The 24,198-nt window shown below is 37.2% G+C and overlaps 1 protein-coding gene across 1 annotated transcript in view; it reads right to left on the minus strand.

Moving 5' to 3' along the window:
- LOC113645794 (potassium voltage-gated channel subfamily A member 1) overlaps positions 1-23,148 on the minus strand; it is a 31,024-nt gene extending 7,876 nt beyond the window's left edge. The window contains exon 1 of the mRNA XM_047803736.1: positions 20,438-23,148. Coding sequence (XP_047659692.1) covers positions 21,178-22,854 — 1,677 coding nt within the window. The 5' untranslated portion in view covers positions 22,855-23,148 and the 3' untranslated portion in view covers positions 20,438-21,177. The remainder of the gene's footprint in view (positions 1-20,437) is intronic.
- Between the last annotated feature and the right edge of the window lie 1,050 nt (positions 23,149-24,198).

The following is a 24,198-nucleotide window of genomic DNA, read 5'->3' on the forward strand; positions in this document are numbered from 1 at the left end:
GACCTGACAGCTGGTGCCTTGTGCTGTTACATATAAAATCTGCAACCATCCTGACATGTGGTGTGTGGACTATATAGACTCTATATTATGTTTTACTGAGTGGCTGCATATTAAGTAATTAAATCAGTACTTTCATGCCTGATACTGCAGCACATGGATGGAAACAGGTCAGTATGTGGGAGCTTAATCCCTGAAAGGGTGGAACGACTTCTTCCCCCCTTTTCAGTGGAAAAATCAAGTACTACTAACAAGACTGATGCGGTGAGGACTGAAAACAGTCGTCAAGTATGTCCAATGAAAATGCATGAGGGGTTATGGAAAAGTATATAATAGGTGTGTTTCAATGTGCATTGTGTGGGAAAGGACATGTGATGATGTTTGTGTTATTCAGACCTATGTGGGAGGTGAACAGCTCACACGCACTACAGCATAGTGTGTGTGTGTTAAATGACATGCCTTCCCTGGACGGCCTCTTTGGTAAAAAGTCTGATTGTTGTAGATAGTGATTTTTAAGGAGGATACGTGGGCAGACTCTCAGCACTGTTCTCGCAGGGAATCTGTGTGCTGTGTACATGTATGTGTGCGTGTGTGTTGGGGGGGTGGCTTTAATCACACTGTGCTTTTTATCACACTGTTACTGTTCATTTTACAGTATGGCACTACTACGCAGTGCAGGAAGCATCTAAAAATCACGCTACATTATACGTTTTTGCATGCAGCTTTATCCTATAAGAAATGAATTGTGATGAATTGAGCCATATGATGTTATTATTGTTCCCTGATAAAGGAGAGCTTTTATTATCCATATAGTGTCTGATACTTAACACTGAACACTTTGTCCAGTCAGTGATGTGATGTGACCTGTGATTAATATGAATTCGTTCCTTTCTTTCTTTCTTTCTTTCTTTCTTTCTTTCTTTCTTTCTTTCTTTCTTTCTTTCTTTCTTTCTTTCTTTCTTTCTTTCTTTCTTTCTTTCTTATTCATTTTAGGTTTGTTATTTTTTTTATTTTCTTTGTATTCTGTCTTTAACATCTTCATTTCTTATATTTTTCTGTCCAGCTTCTACTTGCCAGTAGACAGAACTAGATATGTTTGTTCTCCTGGTCTATACATAAGCAGAGATTTATGTAACTTAGGATACATAACTATGTTTTCTGGCTGACTTTCCTAAGACTCAGCAATTTTTTCAGAAAATAAATAGTGTTAAAATTTCTCATTGTACATATGACAATAGTGTCAAATAATAGCCATCTGTCCTAACAGAAATATATGCAGAAGTTGCATCACATTAAGTTACAGGAATATTTTAATAAGTGTGTGCTTCATTGAATAATGGTAACAACAGCTGGCCAGTTAAAGCGAATACGTGTCTTTCAAGGAGCCTCTGGCTATAAGAGAAACAGAAATGGCCCCATAAAAGCACAAAAGCTGTTCCTGTTATAAGTAATGGGAGCTTGGCTGTGTGAGCATATAGAAAACCATTTCACACACATGTGTTCGCTCAGATAATGATTTGAGCACTTCGCTCTCTTTTACTGGGTAGAAAGAAAATCAAAATTTTGACTTTCTTCTTATGAATCTGTTTGCAGTGAAATAGAAATTTGGATTTCATACATGTTCACTGTTTCAACATATATACTGGTGGAACTCAGGGATTTTGGTCCCATGTAAATCTGTCATAAGCTTTTTTTACATACTGTACTGTGTGCATCTTTAATGTTCTACAAAATAAACAGTAGACATAAACTCAGCTACTATATTTACCAATTATACTATACATACACTGTACAAAAGATGCAGAAAAGAGAATAGGTTTTAAAATGAAGGACAATAAAATATTGATGATTAATTAGTGTCATGTACTGTAATGTGTGGCCAAAAGCCCTACAACAAGTGGTTATAATATAAGTCAAAACAATTGGTTACATTAAAATAAGGTGTATGTAGTGCACATGGAATTTGTACTGTGACACTTATGCATACATTGTAAAAACACTGTCATCACAGACATCACTAATACTTCGTGATAATTATTACAGATGTCCTCCAGCAACATTATGTAAAAGTGACAGCCTAAAAAAATCTAAGATAGAATGACACAGAGTTTGTTGCAATTGTCACCATCAAAAATGCATGATTTCAAAATATGTGATGAAATTTCCAGAATTGGTAAAATTGTGACAGAGGATTCTGTTTTGCTCCTACTGAAAATCTACAAAAAATTTGTAGTCATTTTGAAAATTTGCAAGCTCCTCAGAACATCACCAAGTTTGCTTAATTTTGCATTCTGAGATTACAAAATCGCAAAACCCTGGAGGGACTGATTAATGAAAGCAGTGCTCCTTAGTATAATAGAGAAAGAACAAATGGAAGACAATATATTAGAGGTTTCTTCACTCTTGACCTTACTAATACTAATAAACTAAGAAAAAATAATAATCGCTAATGATAATCTGGACAATGTCCCTTATACACCACATTTGAAGAATAGTTTGTCTCAGGCCTTGCAATGCTGAGCACTAACACAGTGCTGTGCTTAAATCTTTTGCAGAACATTTCCATCAATAGGAGATTAGAGTGAACATGAAACTTCAGACAGAAATGCACAGCATCAGAAATCCACTAGAATGGCTGTAAGTGGGTGACCTAGAACCTGAGAACGAGTCCAGGCTCCACCGTGGAACCAGCTGTTTAGAATCAGACCTTTCTTTTTCATTATTGTGGCATCACTAAGTTAGACATACAATGCCTTGCATAAATATTCACCCCCTTTGAAACATCCACATTGTGTAGTGTTACAATGTGGAATTGAAATTTACTTAACATACCCTATGATTTAATTTCAAATATAGATAAAATTGGTCATGACTTGGTCCAATTGTCTTTGACTGCTATTACAACTGCAGTTGTAACAACTGGTTCCTGCTATTTATGGCTGTTCTTGACAAAATATTTTTTAAATAAGTGAAGTCTAATACATTAAAAATATTGCCATGTGTGACTAACCTGCTAACGTAAACCAAACCAAGATACAAAAAGGTCATTATTTGCAATTGCAACAGGAAACAACTCACCTAAAGCCTGAAATATTTCACACACAATAGCCACCAGAAACACTCATCACCTACCGCTTTATCCGAACTACCTCGGGTCACGGGGAGCCTGTGCCTATCTCAGGCATCATCGGGCATCGAGGCAGGATACACCCTGGACGGAGTGCCAACCCATCACAGGGCACACACACACTCTCATTCACTCACACACTACAGACAATTTTCCAGAGATGCCAATCAACCTACCATGCATGTCTTTGGACCGGGGGAGGAAACCAGAGTGCTCGGAGGAAACATGCACGGGGAGAACATGCAAACTCCGCACACACAAGGCGGAGGCGGTGGCTTACCCACTAAGCCACCGTGCCCCACCAGAAACAAACCAGAATAAACTACTGTGTGTTTTGTGAACATATAATCTTATTATAGAAATGCAATATTAGATGTGATGATACAGATAAATGGTTGGGTGTTTACCTATGTACTATATTTTCTGTAAAATTGGTGTACTTGGAATTATCTTTTCTCTTTACCATTGTGTATTGATTTCCAATACATATCCAACACCTAGTAGACAAAAAGGGGATTAGAGTTTTCTAAAAATAGTAACCTAAATATCTTGTGCCAAAATCCCACTTAATCTCTTGGGTATTTACCTGACCTTAATAAACTGATTTGTGTTTTAATTGATTTTTTCCCCATCTCCTTCTGGGACTCTATTAATCCTCCACCTGAAAACTCTTTTCAATAGAACAATATGATACTGATATCATGTAAAATGTGGCAATATTCTCATCTCAAGACACTCATCTACAGAATTATTACAAAATACACAATTTTTGATTGCTCAAATTCCTAAGCAGCAGTTAGCTGGACTTTAAAGACATTTCTAGATCATTTTAATCATGTAGATTCAATAATACAGTACCTTTCCCGATTTCATCATTGTGAGTGTGTCTACCGTTACATCCACTGAGCCCCTGAGTACAGCCCCCAACATTGAGTTGTCTAAGATAAAATGCAAGCTCCTCTGGAAAAGTGTGTCTACCAAATTGCTGTTGATCTTTTTTTAATTAGTAACAAAATGATCACTGATGTTATAGAGATGACATGTGGCCCTTCAAGCAGGCTTCTCTGTTTCTTTCTCACTCCCTTTTTTCCCCTTTCTCTCTGCCTCTTATCTAGCATGTCTCACACTGTCCACCTTGAAAGATCGATATTACCACATCACCACAGATGCACAAAGAGTAGAAATTATGTGTGGATGTGTGTGTGTGTGTGTGTGTGTGTGTGTGTGTGTGTGTGAGTGTGTGTGTGTGTTCAAACCTATGTGTAGAGTGTGTATGTGGGTGTAAATAAATGTGTGGGAGTGCAGAGAGCAAAGTGGAGAGAGCAAAAGAGAGAGAGACTACATGTGGGAGTGTGTGTTTTTGAAGAGCACAAAATAGAAAGAGAAAGTGTGCGAGTGTGAACCTGTTCAAATGTTTAGGAGAGCAGGAGTTTATGTCTGTGTGTGTGTGTGTGTGTGTGTGTGTGTGTGTGTGTGTGTGTGTGTGTGTGTGTGTGTGTGTGTGTGTGTGTGTGAGTCCATGCATCTGCATTTATGTGTCAAGATGGTGTCACTCAAGAATAAGTATCAATTCTGTAGTCAAACAAACCTTCTAAAATGAACCTGCCATCATTTAAAGATTCTCATCTTCTACTCTATCATAACTGAATTTAGGCAGTTCAGTAATAAGACCAAGATATTAGACATTAACAAACAGGCTGTCATCAGTGTTCTCCACACACACCGACTCTGAGCAGTTTGTGAAGGGAACATTCTTGCCTTCTGCCATCATGCTGGTATTGACGTCATTGACTAACAGTCTGTCTCATGTTTTGTTTGCAAAATTGGTCCTATAGTCACTTCTTGTGGATTTCTGGGTGACTGGCTACTCTACAGCAATAATGCAATGCATTCACAAACACCGACCATCCACTTTATTACAACTGCTTAGTCATGCAGTTATCTAAATGAAAATCCAGCTGTTTTTACCCATATGTCCAGTTTTGGTCTAGAGCTTGTGCCCAAGGAAGCTTCAGATTCTTGTTCTTGGCTGACAGGTGAGGAACCCGATGTAGTCTTCTATTGTTGTAATCCACCTGCCTCAAGGTTTTGACCTGTTGTGTGTACTTGCATGCTTTTTTGTTGACCACAGCTGTTATAAATTGGTTATTTGAGTTGCTGAAACCTTCCTGTCAGCTCAAACCTGCCTGGCCATTCTCCTCTGACCTCTCTCATCAACAAGACTTTTCTGCCCACAGAACTACTGCTGCATTCTGTTGTGTGACTGTTATGTGTGAAAATCCCAGGAGATCAGCAGTTTATGAAATACTCAAACCAGCCCTTTTGGCACCAACAACAGCCACTGAATCACCAAGTCACTGAGATAACATTTTCCCCCAATCTGATGTTTGATTTGAATTTTATATGAAGCTCTTGACCTGTATCTGCAAGATCTCCATGATTGAACTGCATGAATTTGTAAGTATACAGGTGTTCCTAATAAAGTTGGCATTGAATGTATGTTGTATTTAGCACTCCTTGGTGTAGTTTGTTTTGGAAAAGGGCACAGCAATCACACTCAATTGCCGAACAAAGGTGCCACTCAGAGACCACTCACCTGAGGTCTCAGTCACAAGGGTGCCTTAAACGGGGAGAAAGTCAGAATGATTACAAAAGATAAACTGCAGAAAGTTAACCCAACATGCTGTATCATGGTTATGGTCATGCATTTCTAGACATCTGAGCTAGTTACACTAACATGAAAATAAGATCACTGTAAAAGTAATAATCATGCAATTAACGTGAAATAAATATATCCAGTATATGGAATATAGCTTCTAGCTCATAGAAAAATGGTATTGCATAATATCCTACCATTAAGACCTACAGTACTGAAATCTGTAACTACATATAGATTCATACTCACTCATGCTGGAAACATGTGTGTGCGCTTGAATGAACTACTCTTAACTAAGAGTAAGATCATGATACATGACACAGAGCAGGAGATTTACAGAAATAAACAGCTGGAAATGCTACTATTAGATTTGGACTAAAAAAAATGAATGCTTTTTGAGCAGAGTATTGTTACTGAAAATCAGAGGCACATCTCTCTCAGCATTTCAGTTTTGAAATTAAATGGCCATTTCTGTCAATGGCCAATGCTAGCTTTTAAATATAATTGTAAGAGTAGCTTTAATAGGCGTTTCATATTGATCTTGCTCAGTAAACATTAAAAGACAGAGTACTTTAAGTCGGTTATATCTGCTCTTTTTCAGTTCTGTATAGAATATCTGTTGCAAAGAAATATAAATAAAAATGGATTTTAAAATGCAATTTAGCATTTCAAATGGCCAAATGAGAGGAGACGAGCCTGTCCCCTGCTATACAATGTGCTCTAAATATCAATTCTCACTAAACAGTGGAGAAACAGCGGCAAGAAATCCCCTCTCACATCCACCTTAATTTTGACCCCTTTCCCATACTCACTCTGTCTAATTTTCCTGTTCTCATTTACTACTCTGTAATTAGCTTCAGCTTGTTTCATGCTGCTAACTCTCTATTTATGCTCCATGATTTTTCCAATTGCTTGTAAATTCTTGCATGTTCATTCACATTTAATTCAAAAATTAGTCTGATCTGTTTTCAATTATCTAATATAATCCGGTTTTAGACCTCGCCTGTTTTGTTTTATGACGAGTGGCTTGCCTGCCTTCACTCAAAACTGCTTGTGTTTCAAAGCCTGCTCTAGATATAACCAGAAACCCAAAATAACCATCGCATAGTGATCTATAGCACTCTTCTCGATTCATCTTCCCTGTTATAATCATTGTAATAATTTACATCAAAATGTGCATAGACATATTTTATACAGTACATACTAAAAAAAAATCCCACCTGGTTAAGGGGTGTTGTGTTACGAGGTTGTGTATAAGATTGTGTCCAATTTCTTTATATTGTGATCGAAATCTACAATTGCTAATGTCCATTTGTACTGTGAATAAACATTTTTTAATCCATGAGAAGATAGCTTCAAAGCAGCACATTTCACTGAAACCGCTTTTATGGCTGTCATTGTGAGGCTTCATGCAGCTCGATCAGCCAAACTGTCATTAGAACTCATTCTTGTCGACCTTTCAGCTGTGTTCAGGTGACCTCCACATCTATTCTCCATTGGTGTCCTAGTCTCAATGCTTGATCTTTTTCCTTTATACTATTAGTGAGGAAATATACACACAGGGGATTTCCTACCACTGCTATGAGGATGACTCTCAACTTTCTCTCACACTTTCCTTTCATCCCTCATGCACTCATGTTTCTGCTTAGATTTTGGCAAGTCTGGCAGACATCTTCATGAATAGCAGCTCATCAGCAAAAAAATTCATCCCAGCAAATCTGAACTGCTGTTCATACCAGGAGATGCATCACCACATCAAGATTTTTGTCATCTTCTTGGACAGCTCGTAGATTTCATGTCATGTCACTGCAGGCAACCTTGGGGTATCCACCTGTCCTTCTCCTCTCACACTGCTAAACTGAAATGTCAATGTCTTCTCTACAACATTTGAAGAATTTGTCCATTTCTATCCACCGAGGACACTCATGTGCTCGTTTGGTAATTTTGACTGAACTACTGCAACACTCCATTTTACCTCTGCAACTCATCCAGAATGAAGCCACATGACATGTTTTCAACCTTCCCGAGTAAGAAGGTTGATACAGTAGCTTTCTTGTATCTGTTGAGTCTATGGTGCTATTCAAAAGCAGTGACATAAAGCGTACACTACACTGGATACATAATACCCATAATATATAGTGTTTTTACTGGGGGCTTACAAAATGGCTTAAAAACTCTATGAATTTACAAATAGTGGCAAGAAAATTAATGCAGATAAATAAATAAAACATTTTGAAGATAAAAAATTTTTTTTTAAGGCTGTGTAAAATTTTAAGTGATTAAGACTCATTTGAAGTCAACTCATATTAAGTATTACTGTTCAGATAATAACCGTGTTATTATTTTAAAACAGGTTTCCCATTGATTTCATGCACGTATACCGTGTATAAAGTCATGAAATAATCTAGTCCTTTGTTTCAAGATCATAACTGCGACCTAAGATCAGTCCACATACAAATAAAGCAAAACACTGCATTGAACATTATCCTTGGAATGTAACATTCATTTTTGATACTTGGGAAATCCATTGCTTAGAAAAAACAAGAAAAATTGGCATCTATGTTTGGGGCTAACATTAAATATGTCATTGCTTAGCAAAGACCAGTGATGTATTTGATGCAATACAAAAACAGCATTGCACTGCTTTCATTACACAGCAGTGAGAGATGAAGCTGTGGGCAGTGTTGAAAGCAGCTTATGTAAGAAGCCTGTGCATTGTTTCCTCATTGCTTCAAGCACTTCCATATGAAGGCAGCATAACGCACTCACAATCATGGTTGTCGTCCCCTTCCCCAACCCCCCACCCCCACCCCTACTACAGAGATTAACACTACAAGCCCCACTTCAGCTAATGCTCTCAATACACAATAAAGTTACAGTATACCATCTTCAAAATAAGCACACAGTTGGCAAGGTTTAGCAGAACCGAACGTGTTTTACCTGCAAAATATCAGATGTGCATTTCAGACTTTCTGTTCAGATTTCTGTTTACAGGAAGTGTACTGTATGTATGATATGACATGATTCAAATCACTATACATTGTGTTTAAGCTGTGCCACTTAAATCTTTTTGTATGCACTGCGTGCTTACAGCAGTATGCTATATGTACACTTATATTACTGTGATATTGAATGTCAAATTGGACGTACAAGCTCATCAAAAGCATGATATGTGTATGTAGGGGTGTGTACTTGCATACATATGAACACATACGTACATGTTTGTATATTCTGTCTGAATATAGTCAGCAAATGATGGTACATACACATGTTCCTATGTATCTCAAGTGTAATACTTTTTTCATTTTTTCCATATGTCCCCATAATCCTACCATGTGTAGTTCTCATTATTGTAATGACAATACTGTTCTGCCATTTTTGAAGAAGAATTCCAACTAATTGTTTATTTCAGAATACTGACCTGTGAACTGACAACTCTTCTGCATTAAATCTATATTTAATCTTTTTCTAATGCATTACCGATAGACCAACTGCAACCCATGGATTACAGCTGTATCTCACTGGATGTTTAATCCCCTTTCAGCATCTTGTCCTAGAAAATTGTAGTTATATAGGATAGACCAGAGATGAGTTTCTGATTTGAGTTTTTATCACAGGTACTCAAATTCTGCCTGGATGCATTAGCGTTTTAAAGACGATTAACTATTGGTTTTAGTAATAAGAAGAATAGGACTTTCTTATGAAAAATTACGGTTAACAAAAATGATTCAAACGTATGCAGTATTAGGTGATAACATTTATTATACTGATCAAAGTTCTCTTTATCTGTTTTTCAAATCTATACAGTGTACAATGTTAAGAAAATACATGTCATGCATCAACTTCCTTTTATTTTTATATATATATATATATATATATATATATATATATATATATATATATATATATATATATATATATATATATATATATCACTGAATCACAAATAAAGGCCAACACCTGTTTCTGAATCACTTTTAGATACAAGATTGATATCAAATGCAGCTGAAAGGCATCTGTTTTAACCAGTGTTATGATATCTCTCAACCTGTCAGATGCAATCCCATACATGCTGTACAGTGGTCCACTGTCAATACAACGCTTGTTCTACAGTATATTTACAATATAAACATTCTGTTCAGTCAGGAACAAAACAGACACAGTGACTGTCTTATCATAAAAAAGACCTTGAATGAAGGGCTGATATTCAACGACAGCTGATCTAAACTGACATCCATCATTTGTTTGCATATAAAGTTCACAAGAAATTCTGCAATATCCCAGATTCTGAGATTTACAGTCATAGGCTGAGTATGGCTAAAAGGTGATCAAGTTAACAAATGAGTGAAATCTGTCACAATATCAACAGCAGTCAGTGTTGTATTAGTCTTGTAATGTAGCCGTGGCATTAAGCGAATATGTAACAAGTGTGACAGTCCTACTCGCACATGTACAGTGTCACCAGCCTACTGACAACTGGCTTGCCACCTCCTCACAGCACATTCACCTGTTTAATGATAAGAAATTAACAAGGCTTCTGTGAAGTCTCTATTTTCCACTTTCTGACTTTCTGAGCCATTATAATTCCTTGAAATCTGACATTTTTCTGTGTAACTTTTGCCTGTTCAACACAATTAACACCACAAGGGTCTGTTCTGGAATGCTTTCAGTCCCAGCTATACTGTGCATGCAGCTCATTCTTGATGTTACCTTCTGTCAGCATGTGTGAAAATTTACCTGTGTTCCATATGAGAATATTGAAAATATAAAATTTTATAATCTATAAAATGAAATAAGGAATAAAACAAGACGACATGCCATTAAAAAACAATGATCATTGAAGTGGTTTAATTCTATATTATTATATTGTAGTTTTTGATTTTTATAACTGAGTATTTTATTCACGTTATTCAATTCAATACAATTTTATTTGTATAGCGCTTGTACAATGGACATTGCCTCAAATCAGCTTAACAGAACATAAGAAATCATAGTGACACTGGGTGGAGTGATTATAAATTGTTATAATTTATAATTATTAACATTTTACTGTAATAAAAGACCAGAGAGTGTCATTATGTATAATGTCCTTTTTACAGTCACACACAGGCCGATAATCTTATAATGATTAGGAGGTTAGGTCATTGTAGAATCCTGTGGTGGAAAATCTAATGTTTTCACTATACATCTGACTGCTAAAAAGAGTGGACATTCTGCTGGATAAGACTGAATACTCATAAAATCAGTTAAATTGCTTTATTTAACTCTAGTCACTGTATAACTCTACATTATTTCATAGTGTTTATCTAGCTTTGGTTTGATTGATATATTTGAAAATAATTTATTATTAATCCTAGCTGTTGATAGAAGTTTTAGGAAGCCATGCAGTTTTGTATAGCTTCCTACACTCAGACAGTTTAATGCATGCTGATTTTGCTAAATGCTTCAGTTCAGTGCGGTATATCTGTGGAGCAGTCAGCATTGTGAGAAAGCACACTTCCAGATTTAACCTGTTGCCACCTCCAGTGCAATGTCGCACTTTGCAATGTTCCCGTTCATGTGAAAATGAACGGGAGGCGAGAGAAGCTTGGGATAGTTAAATGAAATCCGAGAATGGAGTATTGACTGTAATTCTTAAGATCCCAGATAGAGACAATTATTGTAGATCATTGCACAGAAAAAAGTATGATGTCTCTTGGTGAAGAGTAAGATGTTTAACATTTAATGCAAAGGATGCATTTGAGGATTGGATTGGTGGATGGATTGAGGAGGTCAGTCCACAGAAATGTAAAAAATAGGTGACCTCCGAAATGTTAAGACACTGCGTCACTATACCCTATAGTGAAGTGCTCCATACCACCAATGGTTATACATACATGCTTACATGTATACATACAAACATACATACATACATACAAACATACATACATACATTCATACATACATACATACATACATATATACACTAAAGTGACTATGCCCCTATGTGAAAATGTCCAAATTGGGCCCAATTAGTCATTTTCTCTCCCTGGTGTCATGTGACTCGTTAGTCTTACAAGGTCTCAGTTGTGTTCAATTTGGTGTTATCACTCTCACTCTCTCATACTGGTCACTGGAAGTGTAACATAGCATCTCATGGCAAAGAAATCTCTGAGTATCTGAAAAAGAATTGTTGCTCTACATAAAGATAAAGATGGTGTAGGCTATAAGAAGTTTTCCAAGACCTTGAAACTGAGCTGCAGCACAATGACCAAGACCATACAGCGATTTAACAGGCAGAGTCATATACAGAGGTTGTGTTTGGGAAATAGACTTATAAATGCTGCCAGCATTGCTGCAGAGGTTGAAGGGGTGGTTGGTCGGCCTGTCAGTGCTCAGACCATACACTGCACACTACAACAGATTGGTCTGCATGGCTGTCGTCCCAGAAGGAAGCCTCTTCTAAAGATGATGCACAAGAAAGCCTGCAAATAGTTTGCTGAAGACAAGCAGACTAAGGACATAGATTACTGTAACCATGTTCTGTGGTCTGATGAGACCAAGATAAACTTATTTGGTTCAGATGTTGTCAATTGTGTGTGGCAGCAACCAGGTGAGGAGTACAAAGAAAAGTGTGTCTTGCCTACAGCCAAGCATGGTGGTGGGAGTGTTATGGTCTTGGGCTGCACGAGTACTGCCGGCACTGGGGAGCTACAGTTCATTGAGGGAGCCATGAATGCCAACATGTATTGTGACATACTGAAGCAGAGCATGATCCCTTCCCTTTGGACACTGGGCCGCAGGGCAGTATTCCAACCTAACAACACTAAACACATCTCCAAGATAACCACTGCCTTGCTAAAGAAGCTGAGGGTAAAGGTGATAGACTGGCTAAGCATGTCTCTAGACCTAAACCCTATTGAGCATCTGTGGGGCATCCTCAAACGGATGGTGGAGATAAGCAACGTCTCTAACATCTACCAGCTCTGTGATGTGATCATGGAGGAGTAGAAGAGGACTCCAGTGGCAACCTGTGATGCTCTGGTGAACTCTATGCCCAAGAGGGTTAAGGCTTTTCCAGTGCTGGAAAATAATGGTGGCCACACAAAATATTGACACTTTGGGCCCAATATGAACATTTTCACTTAGGGGCGTACTGACTTTTGTGGCCAGTGGTTTAATGGCTGTGTGTTTAGTTATTTTGAGGGGACAGCAAATTTACACTGTTATACGAGCTGTACACTACAAGCTGTTTACTACTTTACATTGTAGTAAAGTGTCATTTATTTAGTGTTGTCATATGAAAAGATATAATAAAATATTTACAAAAGTGTGAGGGGTGTACTCACTTCTGTGAGTTACTGTACATACATACATACATACATACATACATACATACATGCATACTGTACATACATACTGTACATACATACATGCATACATACTGTACATACATACATACATGCATACTGTACATACATACTGTACATACATACTGTACATACATACATACATACTGTACATACATACTGTACATACACGCATACATACTGTACATACATACATACATACATACATACATACATACTGTACATACATACATACATACTGTACATACATACTGTACATACATGCATACATACTGTACATACATACATACATACATGCATACATACATACATACATGCATACTGTACATACATACTGTACATACATACATACATACATACATACATACATACATACATACATACTGTACATACATACATACATACATACATACATACATGCATACATACTGTACATACATACATACATACATACATACATGCATACATACATACATACATGCATACAGTACATACATACTGTACATACATACATACATACATACATACATACATACATACATACATACATACTGTACATACATACATACATACATACATACATACATACATACATACATACATACATACATGCATACATACATACATACATGCATACAGTACATACATACTGTACATACATACATACATACATACATACATACATACATACTGTACATACATACATACATACATACATACATACATACATACATGCATACATACATACATACATGCATACTGTACATACATACTGTACATACATACATACATACATACATACATACATACATGCATACATACTGTACATACATACATACATACATACATACATGCATACATACATACATACATGCATACAGTACATACATACTGTACATACATACATACATACATACATACATGCATACTGTACATACATACTGTACATACATACATACATACATACATACATACATGCATACATACTGTACATACATACATACATACATACATACATACATACATATATACATACATACATACATACATACATACATACATACATACATACATACATACATACATACATACATACATACATACATACATACATACATACATACATACATACATACATACTGTACAGATGTTTTGCAAAAGTTAATATGGATCAGGGATTTAATTTTTTCTATTTGTTAGATAGGAATGAAAACCTTCTGAACTTGCTTCTCCACAAAAAAAACCTTACACAATCTGTTTGCTTTTTAACTGTCACATCTCTGAATTGATCATTTATATAAATGTTTTTAATTAAAAGAGCACTCAGAGAACAAGGACCCACAATGTCTCTGATCCCTTGCTGTCTTTGTGACATTAAAACAGCGATACTTAAACTGTTGAATATTTGCATTGTGAAAATAGTGCAACATGAATATCAAAATAGCATCAGTCAAACCCAAACAGCCATGGAGAGCATCACTATCAGTAATAATTTGCAGGTATGTATGTATTTATAACATTAGCTTTAAAATATTATTTGAAAATAATTTCTGTCATTTCCAAATAGCCTTTCTTATGGGCAAATTCAAAATGCCAGACTCCAAATGTGCAGTAAATCGTTATCACGTATCACTATAACATCTTCTACAGTGCTGTCCTCTTAATTAGAGGGTGCCTCAGAGCATGGTGAGCAGCTTTCCTGGAGAGAGTAATAGAGACTAACTGCATAATGCAATTGGCTGTAGAATGCAGATGAGACAGGCGTGTTTGGGATAATCTAGCGCAGATGTTGAAGGAATCAGCAGTGAAGTAAGTGTACATAGATAAGTATGATGATAGCACTACGTGTTGGCAGATGACTCAAAATTTCTTTAAAAAAAAAAAAAGCAGTCAGTGACAGTTTCATGAAATACAAACGCAGTAGTAAAAATTTCAAACCTAAGCTCATTCTGGATTTGTTTGTTTCTTTGGCATCACAGAAATTAAATATGCCTGTCCATTCACTTTAAATCAGGTTAGCCATTCCAATCCTCCATACAGAAGGTTAACATCCCCACTAATTTTACAGCAGGTTAGTCCTATACAATCATTTTGACATATACAGAATTTATTGGAGTGAAAGCAGCAAGCTATTAAACACTGATTTTTCTGGTAAACAAGTATTTATATAAGCTTCCAATGTATCCACATGTTCAAAAGGAGTAGCTAGAGTTTTTTTCTTATATCTAAGAACATTTAACATTTGTGCTGAACAAATTTAAAAAAACATTCTAAATTTAAGCAGGTATATCCTGGTCCAATTTACCACAGCCTGTCCACCTACTAGCATGCTTTATGTAAATGGAACAAAACTAGAGAACCCAGAGGAAACCCACATGCATATGAGGACACAGTAACTACACAGTGGGTAGGATACATTGCTACTCGTTGCACCATCATGCCAGTCATAAATAACATTTCTATTCTTTTATTTGATCAATTCATGACTGTTCAGTATACACTGGCATTTTTTATTACACAATATGTTCTCAATGTGCTAATGCTAGCAGGATTCACTATATGCCCAAAAGTATGTGGACATCAGATCATCACTTCCATATGTATTTTGATATCTCATTCATCATCAGTAGTAATATGGTGTTGGTCTCCCTTTTGCAGCTGTACATTATCTAATCTTCTGGCAAGGATTTCCCTTAGATTTTGAAGCATGGCTGTGGGAATTTGTGCCCATCCAGCCACAGGAACATTAGTAAGGCCTGATGCTAAGGTGAGACAGGAAGGACTAACATCTAGATGGCTTACCACCTTGGCACACCATGCCTTCATGGAGCTTGCTTACTGCATGAGGCATTGTCATGCTGAAACATCATTTTTGGTAAGGAGAATACAGCATGAACAATGTTGTTGTACCTCAGTAGAGCACTAAGCATGTAAAAACAGCCTATGCAGCTGTGTGCCATGAACATCAAGGCAACAATTTGTAATGATCAGGTGTCCACATACATATGGTCATATAGTGTAGCTAGATCTGCATTGCCTAAGTATATATAATGTTAAAATTAAGGGTAGAATTAATAAAGACACAGTAACAAAAACAGCCTGTTTTAAATGGGATAAAGAGAGAAATGAAGGAAGTATTTTTATGTACATTAAGTCACAAAAAAGTTTCACGTAGACTGCAGGGAAAAAGATAAAACACAAAAACAACTTAGAATATATGACCTTTAAGCTTCTCTAATATAGAGTAAGTGGCTTTAAAGCTTGCAAGCCCTAAGCCAAAAAATCTAACCCATTTTCAGTTCTCCTATATGTATAGTGGTGTGTTGAAGTGGAAATCACGCAGTTATGCTTTTTAAGTTTCATTCACATGCCTCTGTACATCCACAGAACACTCAGTCTTGCATATCACTGCAGTTCTGGCTGTTCTTCTTGTCCTAGCAGCTGAATATAACCAGACAGTTAGCTGGATGTAATAACTACCATATGGGCCACTTCTCATCTTCGTAATATCACTAATGAGAATCGGGCTTCCAACAGGACAAGGTGACAGATTTTACAATAAAAGAAAAGAATGACAGAAAGCAAACAATCTGGTCATTCGTAAGCATACACTTAGAATATTAACTTATAGCAGGAACACCTGGATGCCATCATGTTTTATTCATGCTTTAAACACTATTAATGCCACACACAACATGAAAATGTATAAACTGCCATTTAAAAAAAATGTTAATCAAATGTTCCACCAAAGAACAATGTTTATGTATTTAAAGGTTTTCAACAGGATTGATCCTATTGTGACTATAAATTAGTACTTTAGATTTCCAAGGTTTATACAAGAATCAAATGTCAAACACATCTAAAAGTTCTTATTTTCTCTTATGTAAATGAGATGATTGCTTGTAAAATCCTTCGACCAGCACTGTCAGGTCTGCAGTAAGTTTGGTACTAACTGCATGAATTCAAAATTTGTCAGATTGAAATAATACCGAGAGACATTCCCTTGAACCTGTGCCCCTTTCACTGTTAAAAATACTTCTGGCTGCTTTGCATTTGAAAAACAAATTGGTAGATTGTGCATTACCAGTCTCATGGCAAACCAAATTACTGTCAAGTACAAATGTATCTTGCATAGGGCTGCAATTATGCCTCATGGAGCCGTATTTGTAATAAAGGTTGCGTTGTTTGTTACAGTAGGAGCTTTAAGGCAGATTCAGGTCAGACATGAGGAACAGATGTGTTCCCCTGCAGCTTAGTCTGCCTGCTCAAATGAAGAAAGCGTGTCGTTATTTAAAGAGCTCATATGCTACTCCCTACATGCTTGTACAACTTTTAGCATACATACATACACAACTATATTTCTTATTTCTTTAATGCATGCATGCATAGTGATGAGCTAATGCTGAAATTGTGCATGCTCGTATTGTGACAAAACTACAGAAACATCTCCTACTGTGGGCATTGAACACACGCCTGAAACTGAGTTGTGTCTTAGTTATGTGTTAGTATTTCAGCTTCAGTAATGAGCAGTATTAATTTTAGAGCCACCTTTCCACAACATCCAGACAAAATGTACAACTACCAATTTACTTCTACTAACTTCTGCTATCATATGTGTACATATGTTTGCAATCATTCTTTTCTTTGTACAATGGTCCCAGATAGACTGTATACTGGTTGGCGCTATTTTATATCTCTGTAGCGTATTGCGTTGCCTATGCACTGTCTTTTGTCTTGCACTGTCTATTCTGCCAATATTATATCTGTTTTCTGTAAATATTACACTATTTACACTATGCACTGTAAGTGTCTAGGTTAACTTACTGTGTATTCCTTAGCTCTGTGTTGTTTTATGTAGAGCTATGTTTTATTTAGCACCATGGTCCCAGAGGAACATTGATTCATTTCACGATGTGTTGTTTCAGCTATATATGGTTGACATGACAATAAAATCTTCCAAAAAATCTGACAACCTCAGAGGAATGATCTTTATCAAATGTCAACAACTTAGGTCACCAATTTTGAAAGACAAGGTTATAGGTTTCTTACCTACAACACTGATCTATCTGTCTCATGAACAGTATATTGTCATCTGAGTACAGGAACATTTCCCAGTGCCCTCTTGCCCTGTGCTCTATGCCAGATGATATGCCAACCATTTCATGGCAACCATGCCAAGGCCTCATGCTGTTGGCCTTTTCTGGTCTGTGACCTTGCACCATGCCATGCCATCACAGCTATAATCACTTCAGCCTCCAGAACGGATGGAAGACTGTTAGACTTGCCAGTTGCATTTGTCCCTGTTATTAACCTAATTATGGATGAGATTTGGAAATCCAGTGAACTTCCTTTCTTCCTTTTTCAGGATTAGCTTGTGCAGAGTGTTGAAAGCATTTGTTTGATCATCTACATTTCCTACTTACTCCTCTCTAATATGTGGGATAGGTTTACTGGTCATATAGTATGTTTCTTGAATAAAGAATACACAATGAATGACAGCAATTAACAGGCATTGCTTAGATTAAGAAATAATGTCGATGTCCATCGGTATTATTGTGTCTAATAAGTTTTTCAAAATACTAAATAAATGTTCTAATCCTGTGTAATTTCTAAATGCATAATGAACAAACACCATGCTGCATAAATGAATGAATGAGCCCCATGAATAAGCCCCAGGAAATCTTTCTAAAGCTCAGAGCACCTTTGACAAAAGGTTGACTAGTAATCCACAAAAACTGATTTTAGACAATACTCTCCAAACAGCATTCACTGACAAGCACTTCAATTCTCAGTGCCTCATTTTGTACCATTTACAGCATACTGTATAAAAAATGATATACACTTATGTATAAAATGTAAATTACTGAAACCTTATATTTTGTGCCAAAGCCAAGAAAAATTGACCAAGCTTTCCTCATAACCGCAGTCACAGTGTAGTCCTTTTCAGCCTGGCATTCCCACAATTCACAGAGCTCCCTGAGACTGAGCTGGGGAAACCATCTGCAGATTTAGAGTGCTTTTAGTGCACTTCTCGCAGACGTGACAGCATTTAACATTAAGACAGAGATGCAAGGCCCTGTGTGAATGCACTACTTAATAATGCAAAAGTATCTATAACATTGGCAAGGAGATTGTAGTCCCAGTGATGGCACTGTCTGTAAGTAGTTATACATGTTTTTTTTTTGGCTTTGTACTCTTGGATATAATATTTCAACTATGAGTTTTACTTGTCAAACCTTTTTAAAGTTTCACTGTAGTTGCTGAATTGTTTATAGTAGAAACTTAATAATCTGCTTTATGGTGAATAAATGAATAATAAGCTGGGTGTTTAAGGGGTTAAAGTGCAGACTGTCCACTTTCTTTTAGGGATATCTACATTTACAGTAAATGAATTGAAATATATCATATTGACTGGACCCAACCAAAAATGTTGTGGGACTAGTCAGTTTATATCTTTCTTCACATGGGAGCCGGGGAACATATATACGTGGCCATATATACGAATGATAGTAAGACAGGAAGAACAATGTTGTTCATCCATTTTCTCATGTTACACCAAACATTTCAAATCGTTCATCAATTTTTTCTATTTAACCTTAAATTAAAAAAAAAAAAAAAAACAGTTTACAGTATTATGAAAAATCATGAACCAGTATGAATGTGAAAATGTGCTGAAAGAAAAAAAAAAAAGCAGTCATGATTCAAAGATGACCACCTCATCTGTGAATCACTGTGGCCTGGGTTTGTACATCTGCCAGTGAAACTGGCTTTCTTGTCTTTACTGATCATGTGACTCACAATGGTGTCAGCAATATGGAGTTTCTTGTGAACAAATGTATTTTACTGGATGGATTCAAACCCAATACCTAATGACAGTTGTCTAACTTAAAGATTTGCTCTGATGTATTTCAACCTAATCTTTATCATCCTTCTATTCATCTACTGTAAGAACACAGTCCCCTGCAAAAAAAAACCCAAAATCCAAAAACTTACATATAATAGATAATAGATGTCTAAAGGATATCACATAGCTGTCACACATATTTAACAAAAATAAAAAAGTGTTCTTTTTCATTACAGGACTCATAATTACAACAGCCTTTAAAAACAGTTAGATTAAAAGGGGCTATTTAAAAATTGCTGAATTGTTTAGTCAGATATATTGTTTAGAAAAAACCTATATAGACCTTGTATATGGGCAAATTATATCAGCACACTTATAGAAGTGCATTTAGGCCTGTGGTAACACTGAGCTTATTTGTTGATAATAATTCAACATATAAATAAAAAGTGAATGGAGCTACTGACCTTTTATCTGTAAGACAGTCTAAAGTTGATCCTCTTGATGAAGAATACTATTGAGCAATCTTGTGTAGGAAATGCTCTCCCTGTCAGCTTTGGATCCTTGATTCTCCATATGCCTCTCTGTCCATCCTGATACTGATGTCCAGGTCAGAAGAAAGTAGTCTTATCCATATAAACTCAGAAAATATCAAGCTTTCCATGTTGGTGGGTGGTGCTTTTACACTTTCCATTTTTATTGGAATTAATCTATTTTAACACTTGTAAAAAAAGTATAATCTCCGTGTGTAAAAGAAAATACTAACCTGTGCTTTGGAGGTGTCTATAATTTATTCAAATGATTTACGTGCTTCAATGCACGAAGCAATCCGAAAAACTGTAGCTCCATGATTTCTGTTGCATTTGAAACAACCGTATCAGCAACCATGAGCCTGACATGGTACATTTAAGTACATTTCAGAAAATACATTTTCTTAAGTTTTGGTTGTGTTAAACTGACACCTGAAGCATTATCTCTTTAAGTATTCCTTGTGTACATCTTGGTTTTATAGAAATAAGTAGCTCTGTTAGAGGTCTAATGAAAAAAAAAAGCGGCATAATCATTTTAGGTGTGCAAAGTCATACACCAGTCTATAAGACGTAGAGGGTCTTAAACATTTTGATAATCTATTGTGATAAAAATTAAATTTAAAGGTATCAACACACTTTACTGTATTGGTGACTGATGTTCATAAAACAAACTTACACTACAAGTCTGTTTCCTTTGTGTCTAAGCAAAAAGCATAGAGGGAATCTTTAATGTCTGTGCTGCTGTTTGCTTTAATGTTGGCCTTCCCCATGGATGTGTCCTGACTTTCTACATCTCCTGTGGAATTCAGAGGTGACCTGTTGCACCCGTGGACATCACTGGAGGGATCATCCTTGAGGGCAGCTTGATCCTGGTCAGTCTCTCGATGGTAGAAGTAGTTGAAGTTGGACACTATCACAGGTACAGGCAATGCTATGGTCAACACACCAGCGATGGCGCACAGTGAGCCTACAATTTTGCCTCCAACTGTTATTGGTCTCATGTCACCATAGCCCACGGTGGTCATTGTAACTACAGCCCACCAGAAGGCATCTGGTATGCTGGAGAAATGGGACTCAGGCTCATCGGCCTCAGCAAAGAACACCGCACTTGAGAAAAGGATTACACCAATAAAAAGGAAAAAGATAAGGAGGCCTAGCTCTCGCATGCTGGCCTTCAGTGTCTGCCCCAAGATCTGGAGACCTTTGGAGTGGCGTGAAAGCTTGAAGATGCGAAACACCCTTACTAGTCTAATAACCCGCAAGATAGCCAGAGACATTGCCTGCTGTTGCTGTGGTCCATTGTCATGATCCATGTCATGTGGACCATGCTGCTGCTCCACCAGCTCTGTCCCTACTGTAATGAAGTAAGGCATGATAGACATGATGTCAATGATGTTCATGACAGTTTTTGAGAACTCTGACTTGCTGGGGCAGGCAAAGAACCTCACGATAAGTTCAAAAGTGAACCAAATCACACAGGTGGTCTCAACAACAAAAAATGGGTCAGAGAAAGTGAGTGATGGGCGAGCTTGTGAAGTGGAGTTAGCAGTTGTCCTGCTTACTGCTTGAAGCTCCCTCTCGTCCCTGAACTCAGGCAATGTCTCTAAGCAGAAAGTGATTATGGATATGGTGATAACAATCACAGATACAATGGCGATGCCACGGGCAGGACTTGAGCTTTCGGGGTACTCAAAAATGAGCCAGACCTGTTTCTGAAACTCATTGTGTGGCAGGGGTTTCTCTTCTTCTTTTATAAAGCCCTCATCTTCACGAAAGCGCTGCATAGCCTCTTCACCCAGCTGGTAGAACCGTATTTCATCAGCAAATACATCAATGGACACATTGACAGGTCTCCGGATTTTCCCACCTGACTGGTAAAAGTAAAGGATCCCATCAAAGCTCGGACGGTTTCGGTCAAAGAAGTATTCATTACGAAGTGGGTCAAAGTACTTGATCCTCTTGTCTGGATCTCCTAACAAGGTGTCAGGAAACTGGTTTAAGGTGCCCAGCTGGGTCTCGTATCTCAGACCTGCGATGTTAATGAGAACGCGTTCATTGCTACCGTCATGCTCCACGTTGTCCATCACGTCCACGACGTCCGACAGATCTTCGTCAAAGAGGTGAGGGACGCGGTCGGCGCGCAGAAGCGCATCCACGGCGCTCTCGGCACAGCTGAACGTGTCGCTCATGTCGTTCATTTTCCACGAGCTCGGTTCCAGGTTCAGCTCCTTGACACACTCGTTGGTTCGCCTTGAAGCCAAGTGCTGCTCCCGTGCGCCACGACAGACGTCTCCGGCATCACTGGCGCTCCCTCTCGCGCCGCCGTTCTCCAAACTCACCAAAGCTATCTCCATTCCGGAGCCATGAAATGTTCACCAGGAAAACATTAAAAAAAAAAAAGAGCTGTAGATTTCGATCAGCTTCTTTTATTAGTAACTGTTTTCTTAATTTGATTTCGCGCCGAAGTTTAGAAAATGTTAAGGCTGTTTGACATGACAGATAAAGAGCGCGCGCAAGGAGCGCCAGCGCGAGCTCTGTGCTCACTGGAAAGTAAATAAGAGTCGAGTTGAAGACCCGGATGACAAAATAAAGAGGGTGATGTTTTCCTGACGTGAAAACAGCGCGGTGAGGGAATCCTCACAATATCACAGACGGGGAAACCTCCTCATCCTCCTGTCACTTAGCAGGATTTAAATAGCAACCATCTTTTTCACCCCTGAATTAAAGAGCACTGAGTTTGCAGTGAACACAGGTGCATGAAATTGTGCACAATCTACATGCGCAAGGAAAATGTTTAGATCATTTGGGGATTTGGGACACATTTTCACTGGATTAGTCGTTTACTTGGATGACCTGACCGACATGCGTAAAATATTATTTATTTATAGCATTTATGGCATCAAGTCATCAAATTTCAGTTTGAAAAAAAAAATGAAAAAACAGGACAAAATATTTTCAAAATGTATCTTGCAAGAACAGCATAATACTACATATGGACATAAGTAACACTGTAGAACAAATTTCCTTCTGCAATAATTTCAATGACTTCAATATTTTCCATATTTTCAAAACCCATCACCATTTGTTCCTGAAAAATCCAATATGAAAATATTTCTACAGTTTCAAATGATTAATGTATCTACTTTATTTGAAGTAATTTGAAATATCTTGTGACATAATATCTGTCTGTATGCAGCATAAACATATTAGTCCTGAAAATGTTATGATCTATTAAAAAAAAAACTACCAAAAGCATCTAATTTTTATTTGCCCAAGATTTTCATGGTTAAATTCCTGTCTGATGCTGTAGACATCCTTTCAGATGGTGTTGCAAGAGTAGTACGATTCTTATCAAGCAGTTCCACCGTATAGGTTTTTACTTTCAGGTATCAAGCCAGAAATGAAATGTTGCTAAGCTGCACTGTCCCAATTTCTCAGATGTCCCAATCCAATGAGTGGCAGTTTTGAATTCACTTCCTTAATCATAGAGGAAGCTGCAAAGAACTCGTTTCTGGAAGGTTGTTAGTGCCATACTGAAGAAGATGGACTTCTGAGTATATAGCTAATAGATAGCTATCTTTATTCATTTATAAGGCACAACAGGGTCAAAAGAGCTACAGCAAAACATCACTTTCAGAAGCAAATGTTCAGACATGGAAGTTTGGAAAGACAGTGGAAATAATACTCTTTTGATGTTG

The sequence above is a fragment of the Tachysurus fulvidraco genome, chromosome 19, assembly GCF_022655615.1.
Source record: "Tachysurus fulvidraco isolate hzauxx_2018 chromosome 19, HZAU_PFXX_2.0, whole genome shotgun sequence".
Lineage (NCBI taxonomy): Eukaryota > Metazoa > Chordata > Actinopteri > Siluriformes > Bagridae > Tachysurus > Tachysurus fulvidraco.